We start from the raw sequence: 10,679 nt of genomic DNA on the forward strand, positions 1-10,679 counted from the left end.
TCTTTTTTAATAAATCTGCAAAAATGTCAACAATTCTGTGTTTTTCTGTCAATATGGGGTGCTGTGTGTACATTAATGAGGAAAAAAAATTAACTTAAATGATTTTAGCAAATGGCTGCAATATAACAAAGAGTGAAAAATTTAAGGGGGTCTGAATACTTTCCGTACCCACTGTAGGTCACACTGTCGCCTACAGCTACAGTACGATTTTGTTAGGTGATAACTTGTCAATTTGTTTTTCTGGTTTTACTGTATTTGCTAAAATAAACTTATTTCGAATTAATCATTGTAGCATGGTAGAAGATTAACTTTTTAAAGTTTGTGGTTGGTGATATAAGATATATGGTAAGATAAGGTATTTTTGAAAGAAGTCTATGCTCAACAAGGCTGCATTTACTTGACCAAAATGCAGTAAAAACAGTCATATTGTGAAATGATTACAATTTAAAATAACTTTTCTATTTTAATACATTTTATAATGCTTTTATTCCTCCGATGTCCTCTCAGTCTTCAGTGTCACATGATCCTTCAGAAATCATTCTATTATGCTGATTTGGTGCTCAAGCACACTTCTTATTAATGTGCTGCTTAATATTTTGGTAGAAACCAAGATACCTTTTTTTTTAAGATTCTTTGATGAATAGAAAGTTCAAAAGGACTGCATTTATTTGAAATTAAAACCCTTTGTAACATTATAAATGCCACTTTTGATCAAATTAATACATCCCTGTTGAATAAATGTATTAATTACTTAAAAAAATTAACTACTGACCCTGATTTTTAAACAGTGCATCTGTAGCACAAATTGTGCATCTTGGGATACATGCTGAAATGTCCCCCTTCCCCTCCCAGATCACTAACCCTAAGTATGAGCAATTATAATAGTGATATTTTACACTAATTAAAAGCCAAGTGAGACCAAATGTTGGCAGCTTCTTTTAATTCTTAATTAAATATGATAAAGACATATATTTGCTGTCTGCAGGCCTGAATTGACTTTAAATCTGAAAATAAAGTGCAGCAGCAAAAAAAAAAATACAATGTGCATTTAAAAAAAAAAAGAGGAAACAAATGTAACAGGTGTTGTGGAATAGATTCAGACACATACTACAGTATATTTAGGGAATAAAATATTACAGGTCTTTGGAAATCAATCGCAGCAGATGTGCTCTCAAAATATACAGTTCCTTTGAATAAAGTTCAATCCCATTGGTAAAAGGCACCGTCTCTGGAGAAAAATAAAAAAATAAAAACACCACCACCACATTGGCAGGCAAAGCTTTCAGTTTATAATGTTAGCATGTCAAAAACAGCCCAAGCTAACATTCTGACCGATTTCTGTTGTGTCTTCCTTAATATAAGTACAGATAATTCAGTTATCTGCACTGGAGTGATAAAGCAGTGTGTAGCAGATGTGACGAAATTCTCCCTGAGAATAACACTGCCATTCACTACCGGCCTGAGTGCATCTTCATAATTGATTGTCTCCAAAAATCCAATCGATAACCACTTTGAAATGATACCTGGCAACCACTTATAATCAGTTGAATTAGGTGGTATTACATTGATGATTCTGTGTAGGGCATTTCCCAAACGAGTATTAGACCAAGTATTTCCAAGCCTTAATACTCATATTCCTGATACTCCAGCCAGACCACGTTGCTATGGTTATAACCTTTCCTACAATGCTTTTCCCTGTGCATTCTTTCTGGCTTTCCTCCAGACCAGCCTTAGTTTGAGTATTAAATGGCTAGCTCCAATCAATACATGCGACAGATGTTGGATTTGAAGCTTTAGGGGTTGCCATTTGTTTCAATTTCTTTGCATGTACCCTAATATACATCTAATGGTCAACGTTATAAAATTGTTGACATGCTACAGTATTCGGTTTTTGTAACAGCTTGAGACTGAAATAAACCCAACATGCAGCAATGGATTACAGTGGATGTGAATCTATAACACTGTGCAAAATACAGCAGGGACGCCTATTGAGCTGATAGTCTTGAACACTGTGCCGCTCAGTGGCTATGTCTCAGTGTGCAAAGCTAAAATATACTAGACATGAATGTCAAGGTTTCCATATTATGGACTTTCAATTTGAATTAACATATCTAAGAATAATATACACTCAAGTAGAAAATGTTATGCATCTAGCAGTTTGTTCAAGGTGTAAGGCATGCACTACACTTCCATGTGGGGTTTGAAAGTCGGAGACCACACTGCAAGTCTGGGATTCAAAATCAACATTATGACTTTAAATCGAAATATTCTCACCAATTCTTCATTTCTAGGTCACACATTTCTGATATCAATCATGTGAACTCCTGCAGATGGTGAGATGTTCTTTGGATCATTCTCAAATCATTTTGGATAACATGATCAGGATTCACACAAACAATTTTTTCTTTGTAAATCACATGCACAGATGAATCGCTCTCAATAATATATTGAATATGCATAAAGAAAGTAAACAGGGTGAATTTTGATTTCATGTTGACTTGAAAACAAACCGGGACTGCTAAAATAGACTATTAAAATACGGCTAAATTTATTTCAAGTTTTCATTTAATTTGTTTTCACTCTAATTGTTATGCTGATAATATAATTTGTAATAAAAACATTTGAGGTTTTTCAGATCATTTTGAAAATTATATATATATATATATATATATATGTGTGTGTGTGTGCTAATATTATAATAAAAATATTTAATTTCTTACAATGTTTAATATACATATGTGTGTGTTTATAGAGTAACATTTTTATGTAATATATACAAACAACATTTTTATTATATATATTAACATAAAAAAATCAAGTTAGGAAATCCTTTTTTTTTCATTACAAATAATATTATAATCATAACAATTGCAGTGAACTAATTCAAATTTAAATATTAAATTTGAGAATTTCAATTCATGTAAAGTTTAAAGAATTTCAATTCATGCATTCAAGTTTTCATTTCATTTCATTTGTTTTCACTCTAATTATTATGCTAATAAAATAATAAATAATAATAAAAACATTTTAGATTTTTCGAACTTAATTTTTAATAATTTTTTAAAAATGATGTATGTATAATATATATATATATAGATATATATAAACACACACACAAACACATTTCTTGTTATATATATTTACATTAAAAAAATACAAATTAAGTTAGGAAATCCTAAATAATTTTCATTACAAATTATATTATCAACATAACAATTCCAGTGAACAAATGTAAATATTAAATGAGAGAAATTCGAAATGGCATTTCCAAAAGTGGTCTCAGAGTTTTGGACCCCACAGTGTATTTTGTGTTTGGTTTACAGCTTTAGATTTGTGCAGAACCTGAACACTTTTGCATGACACAGTACTGATTTGCATGACCTAGATGACCTACATGTCTTGGCGTGGAGCTGCGGGTCCCCTGTAATTCAGGGTATTTTGTTTTCCACAGTGCAGTAGACAGAAACGTGTTTTGTTGATCATGCAAATTCCTGTGGATGTCGGCATAGCATGAAGGGGAGGGAGGGAGGAATAGTGAGGGGATCAAGAGGGACAGACATTAATTCATCAACTCACCATCATCAAGCACTAAGAGCTTACAGATTATAACATCTGATGCACGTCATAAGTAGACTGAAGGACAAAATCATTCACGCTGTGTGGCTCCACTGCATAACACATCCAGCAGGAAATTATTACCAGTCTGTAGTTTCATTCCTAAAAATGAACTGAATTCAAATCAGTTTGGGGGTTATAAATAAAACATTCCAAAAACAGAATCTCCTCAATTAGTCTTTGATCCTGATGCCAAAGACGCCATGTGGAGGAAAGGGTCACTGTGCAATTGAGGATATTCACGAGATGCAGCCAACAGGAAGACTGCATATTGTGATTGTTGTATCCAAGTGGCCAGTGTTCGGTCACTTGGCACCCAGGGCTATTTTTAGGGTGTGTGTTTGTGTGTCCAGGTCCTGAGCAGGATGACTGAAGCTGAATCAGCACAGCCAGCGGCCCGACCCCTGTGAGCGCTTCCTCCTCCTCTTACAGATGTAGTAGATAGGCAGAGCAAACAAGCCTGCGGAGAGATCAGTCACAACACAGGACAGCTCAGTCACACCGCAACGAGGTTGAAAACAAGAAACTAATCTAGCCATTCGATCATATGTGTGCCATTAATGTGAAAATATATATATATATATATAAAACTGAAGCAAATTCAAACATAGATACATAAATAAAAATGTTTTGGTTCAGTACACATGTGTACTGAATGAATACAGTTTTTTTAACCAATGCATGTTCAGAACTTCTGTGGAAGTTGAGCTATTGATATTTAGAAACTCTTTTTGCAAGGTATATTGATTTATTTGGGAGTGCAATAATTCAGACTAAAAGATACGTTTTGCTAAAATATTTTGCATCCAGAAGTGGAAGAACAAATCTCTTCTGCCAATTACAACAGAACCATAAACTGCAGTATAAAGAGTGTTGCAGCAGTACCGACTGACATTTTATTAAAGACAAAGCTATAGATTGTTCAGTAAACCCCTATTTAATAAAAAAGAAAAAAAATTGCATTTTGAATTAATTACTTTTTATGTATTTATTTATTTATTATAAATTTTTTTTTTTATGGGATTTGTTGTCCCATCTTCAATTTTATTTTCATTATTATAAAGATTTTATTTTTTACTTTCAGGACCATGAAGGTTTTTTTTTTTTTTTTTTACTTCTACAGATGTAAATGTCTTATTTTATTACTTATTTTAATCTTTTTATTACATATTTAATAGTAGAGATTAATCAAATGTAATTATTGAGCAATATGGACAGCCCAAATCAATATGTTAATTATTTTTGAATTTATATATAGTCAAGTTGGACTTTAAAAGATGCCAAAGATCCGATCTGAACATTAGGTAAGGGATAATGACAAAAACAGACAGGATGATTCGCCTCTTTTTAACCAATGCATGTTCAGAACTTCTGTGGAAGTTGAGCTATTGATATTTAGAAACTCTTTTTGCAAGGTATATTGATTTATTTGGGAGCGCAATAATTCAGACTAAAAGATACGTTTTGCTAAAATATTTTGCATCCAGAAGTGGAAGAACAAATCTCTTCTGCCAATTACAACAGAACCATAAACTGCAGTATAAAGAGTGTTGCAGCAGTACCGACTGACATTTTATTAAAGACAAAGCTATAGATTGTTCAGTAAACCCCTATTTAATAAAAAAGAAAAAAAATTGCATTTTGAATTAATTACTTTTTATGTATTTATTTATTTATTATAAATTTTTTTTTTTATGGGATTTGTTGTCCCATCTTCAATTTTATTTTCATTATTATAAAGATTTTATTTTTTACTTTCAGGACCATGAAGGTTTTTTTTTTTTTTTTTTTAGCATTGTGCACTTCTCTCCAAATTCCTAATTCCTGTAAGTGTCTGATTACTTTTTTGAGTGTGTTTTTCAAACATAAAAAAAAAGAAAAAAAAAAAGTAATTTCACTAGTAATTTCATTAGTCTCTTTCATGTTCTTATTAGAGATGAAGTGAATCCCATTACTGTTAAAAAACATTAAATTAATATATAAATACATAAATTAATGGCAATAAAACAAATATTGCCAAGATGCATATAAATAATTAATTTCTGTAATATAAAAATATCAATTTCTTGGAAGTAGACAGCTGAATGATAGAGATAAATGATACCCAACATCCTAAGTCAGCCATATTTCCTTTCCACAGTTTTGAATGTTGAAATAAATTGCTGCATTTCACCATTGTATTTTATGTCACAACCACATTTATGTTTTCATTATAGAACTGAGAAAGGTGCTTAATTGTCATGAAAATAATGTTAACATTATAATATATATATATATATATATATATATATAATAACTTATACGTTTTTTGTGATCAGGGCTGAACAACTGAATGGAGCAGCAGAAAAATCCTAGTGTTGAGCTCTGTGTTAACAAAATTTTGCTATAAGTTTGATTGCATCATATAATAATTGCTGTTAATAGTGTTCATCGTCTGTTTGATTACGTCTTTAATTGAAACGAGCAACAGAAAAGAGTTCAGGCTCACAAAAACAAACACATTTAGAATTCTTATCTACTGCTGGACTAAGAGAAGATGGAGTGCATTTGTCTTTCTCAACAAGTCAGTCGGTTAAAGTGAACCCTGTGACCTGTATACCAAACACTTGTGTCGGTGATGTATTGATGGTTGGGTATTATACTACAGTTCGTTGCACTAGCCTGAGGACACCCAACAAACACTGGCTCATGTAAAGTATACACAGATATGCAAACTAAAAGCAGATCATCATGGAGTCGGTCATATCTCTGTGCTATTACTAACTGGCGTTATCAGGGAGTTGTAAACTAGCATGGTCTGAAATAGTGTAAACTGTTCTTTTAGGTGCTCTATTTGTGTCAAGAATTTATTTTTGTGATAAAACCTAGAAATGAACTCTTTGTACTTTGTCTGCGTAAAAAGAAGTGCAAGGGTTGTACAGCTATATACAAACAAAAAAATATACATATTTAACTTTACAGTTATATACAAAATTGTACATATACACACAACAGTGTGTTTATTTACTAATGTTTATTGGTGAGCTTGCAATCTAAATGAAGTCAATATAATAAAGAGATGATACATAAATAATCTGTGTATCATTCGATCATTCGTTTTTTTATTTAATATTGAAAGTAGAAAAATGAGAAAACGGCTCCTTTTTCGTTTTTTTTCCCCAAAAAACGAAAAACGAGTATTCAGCTTCAATTTTCATTTTTCGTTCAGGGGTAGAAAAATTAATAAGCTTGAATATTTGATTTCTACACGTGGGCAGGAATTAAACACCCCTTTCTGCTGATTGGTCAGCCGAAGATCAAACCGTGCCATCATCAGTTCTTCCGCAGTATCCCGCAGCAGAATAATAGTCCTCTGCTGCTGCAGTTGTATGGATTCTTAACACATTTATTGCAACTACGTTTCATCTTTTTGAGCCGTTTTCTCATTTTTCTACTTTCAATATTAAATAAAAAAACGAATGATCGAATGATATGGATTTACCCTGATTATAAATAATACAACTTTGGCCATGTTTGACTCAAAATGATCAGAAAACTGTTTTTTTTCTATGCATTCTTTTAAAGCAAATAAAAAAATGACAGTTTGTAAAGTTTGTGAGACTTAAATATGTCTTCATTGTTGGCTATTGTTTTGTACAGTTTCATAATTATCATTTCTAAATGTGATTGGGTTCAAGGAAAAAAAAATCCAGTAGGAAACACTGATATATGCAGTAAAATACTTAGCAGGCAGCAGTAAGAAACAAGCAGGTTATGAAAGCACCTAAAAGCACATTATGATAACAAATGGACAAGAAAACTCAAGATGAGCCAATGTTATGTTTCCAAGGTAACCCCAAATATTCCAAAATAACTTAAATAAATCAAGTTGTGTTCTCTGCTTATGCACACTCACTACAAACAGAGCCTCGGACCAGCCGGCGCAGATGGGGTTTCTCAGGCAGGTAGCGGTACTTGCATCCAAACACACTCAGGTTGGAGGTGTGGTCCCCAAAGAAGCGCAGATGCTTGTACTTCTCCCCGCAACGATAACAAAAGTTAGTTTTGCACTGTGTGCAGGTCATGTGATCACAGCCCTCCGTTCTCTGAATGTGGATCTGTTGGTATGGAGAAGAAATCATTTGGCAATGAGTAATCAATTCACAATGATGCACCATCCAGCCATTTATTTTTTTCACTTGTTTTTAAAATTTCTAGTCAGATCTGTGAGCTAGTGGGGCAGATTTTCTTGAATCTGGGCCAGTGACTGACATGTTCAATTAGTGAAAGCTTAGAGCACACAAAATGATAATTTACAATGATTACACTGTGATTATTCCAACAAACAATGCACTTCTCAGTATAATGGGTTGAGAAACTCGTTCAGAAAGGGAAGGTTCTCAATGGGAAGATCTTAGCTAAGCCTTCAGGTATCTGGCTCAGGTATGCGCACTATGCTAAACACTTGTGTTACGATGGGTCCTCCAAAGCATCATGAATGCACATGTCTGGATGGAAAACAGCAACGCCTTGTAGAACTTGTTGATCTCTTGAAATTGTTTCAGTGAAGAGAAAATGATCTTGAGTGAACTTTCATTCAGGATCACTTTGCCCAGACCCCAGTATTATGACATGGAATGCCATTTTTCCCAAGACCGTAATTAAATTTAGCCAGGGGGAAAGGAAAAGAAAACAGACAAGAAACACAATCGTTCCTCACTATCTCAGACGGGAACATTCAGTTTGTACAATGACTGACTCTGTTTATCTGAACTACGTAACTCCTATTCATTTTAAATGGGCCATATTTTACATTGCATTTTATATATCCCCTGAAGGCTTGTAAAGTGTCTTCAACTTAAAACTGTGACAGATGAGTTTTCCACTCTCTCTCTGACTAAAATTAAATGAAAATGAAGAAGACTTCAGTCTGATTTTACAATAAGCTTCTAATGACATTAGGTAATGCAATAGCTAACATAAAAACTGTATTCAAGTTGTATAAATAAACATTAGTTAACGTATTAAATGAACATGAATTGATGAAATATATAATATATAACTTATGTTAACAAATTGAACTTTATTGTAAAGTATTACTAAGACTATATACAAATGACCTGCACTACCATTCAAACATTTGGGGTTAGTAAGAATTATTTCTTTATTTATTTTTAAGGAAATGAATACTTTAATTCAGCAAGGATGCATTCAATTGACCAAAAGTGACAGTAAGGACATTTATAATGTTACAAAATATTTCGATTTCAAATAAATGCTGTTCTTTTGAACTTTTTATTCATCAAATAATCCAGAAAAAATTGTATCATGGTTTCCACAAAATTATGAAATAAATAGGAGCTTATATGTAAATGTAGGAGGGCATATGTTAATATACTCATGGTTGTGATGTCAATACCATACCAAATGTGGTATTATGAACATTGGTGTACAGTAGTACTGTAGTAACTCTTCAATGTCAAAAAATGAACAAAAATCCAGTTTTCAGTATATGTACAGAGCATTTTAGTAGAGCATGTTCATTACCTTGCAGCGTGGACACTTCTGAGCGTTCCTCTGGCCACGTTCGATGACGCTGGCCCAGTGACGCAACAGTTTGTCTCCTTTCCTGTAGTCTCGACACTTCAGGCCTTCATGCCAGGGCGCGTGGCATTTGAAACACCAGACAAACTGGCACTTTGTGCACTGAATCTGTGGGGAACATTTGAAGAGACAGACAGACAGTTTGCTTACTCAAGAAAGCCTTTTGGCAAAGAAAGTCACTCTGATTCAGTTTAGACAAATAATTCAACATTATAATGTTGTTAACTACAGAATAGACAACATGCGAAAAACCAGACCTTATACTTATGTTCACTCTTGGTGGACGTCTGTTGGCTATGATCCTTCAGGGAGGTAAACAGGCTGCACTGGGGACACGGTTTGGTGCTGGAGTCCAGTCTGCTCAGCTCCAAGAAGTACTTATATTTTGTCAGCTCTTCACTGGACAGGTTCGAAATCACCAAACTATCCTCCAAGAAACCACTGCACTCTGTGATGGGACACACCAAGTGTGCCCGACCCACGTGAACCTTAAAAGAAAAATGCAATCAGCCAAATACATGGAAAACCGCAGCATTAATGCAGTGGTAAACCTTCACGACTCTATGAGCAGTTAAATATGTAATCCACCCTGTTTGAGAACAGTTAACAGTACAGTGAGTATGATTTAGTGTTCTTAGAAATTGTGGCTTTTAATCGGTGATTACAAGCGAGGACAGAAGCAACAGGAAGTCCAAACGATCTGTGTACACAAGCAACTCAAATAGCCACTGTACAAGCAGCATTGTACCTGAGGTACTTCCAAGTCAACAAGCAACGTCACCTTCTCAAACAATCACTGAAGTACGGTAATACGTGATTGAAGAGGGCTCAGCAGGTAGGAACGAACCCTAGGGGCTAGTTTGCACAGGCTGAATGCGGTATGATTTGTTGATAAATGGATCTGTGTTGAATGACCTTTCCTAGTTTCCGAGAGGGAGTTAAGTGATCTCATGGATCAGTGAGATCCATTTCATTCTCATTGTTCACATAACAGGGCTTTGGTGTAGTCCTACAGCTGCGGGACTGTGACTATCTGCACCTCCCCTGTGAGAGGATTACATCCTGCTTCTGGTTCCCCACCCATCTTCCTTCGTCTCCCCTCTGGGACGACAGGATTACTGAGCATTTCCATTGCGAGAACTAATCTACTCTCCGCCCTCCTATTTTTATGCTGGGATAGCAAGCAACAGCATTTAAGGGACATTATCTGAGGTGACAAGAAAAGTGTTTGGTCAAGAGACATCTGTAAAATCAGGCAAGTCTTGGGTAGTTACGAATCAGCTGGAATAAAATCTGCCGTGACATCTGGAAGTAGGCCTGTCATGATAACAACTTTTTGTTGTGCGATATATTGCCCCAGAAATAATTGCAATAAGCAATATTATTGTAATTTTAAAGACCATTTTATGTCACTGAATATATAATCATAATGTAACAGCATAATAATGCAAGAAGGCCTACACACTTCCAAATGACAACAA

The 10,679-nt window shown here is 34.2% G+C and overlaps 1 protein-coding gene across 1 annotated transcript in view; it reads right to left on the bottom strand.

The window, feature by feature from the left end:
• Positions 1-3,279: 3,279 nt before the first annotated feature.
• The window catches only part of LOC107675045 (probable E3 ubiquitin-protein ligase RNF217), a 15,627-nt gene continuing 8,227 nt past the window's right edge, over positions 3,280-10,679 (bottom strand). The window contains exons 2-5 of the mRNA XM_016469233.1: positions 9,456-9,686; positions 9,142-9,306; positions 7,511-7,712; positions 3,280-4,075 (exon numbers count right to left, since the gene is read on the bottom strand). Coding sequence (XP_016324719.1) covers positions 3,996-4,075; positions 7,511-7,712; positions 9,142-9,306; positions 9,456-9,686 — 678 coding nt within the window. The 3' untranslated portion in view covers positions 3,280-3,995. The remainder of the gene's footprint in view (positions 4,076-7,510; positions 7,713-9,141; positions 9,307-9,455; positions 9,687-10,679) is intronic.

This window comes from Sinocyclocheilus anshuiensis, unplaced genomic scaffold, assembly GCF_001515605.1.
Source record: "Sinocyclocheilus anshuiensis isolate Anshui unplaced genomic scaffold, SAMN03320099.WGS_v1.1 scaffold776, whole genome shotgun sequence".
Taxonomy (NCBI): domain Eukaryota; kingdom Metazoa; phylum Chordata; class Actinopteri; order Cypriniformes; family Cyprinidae; genus Sinocyclocheilus; species Sinocyclocheilus anshuiensis.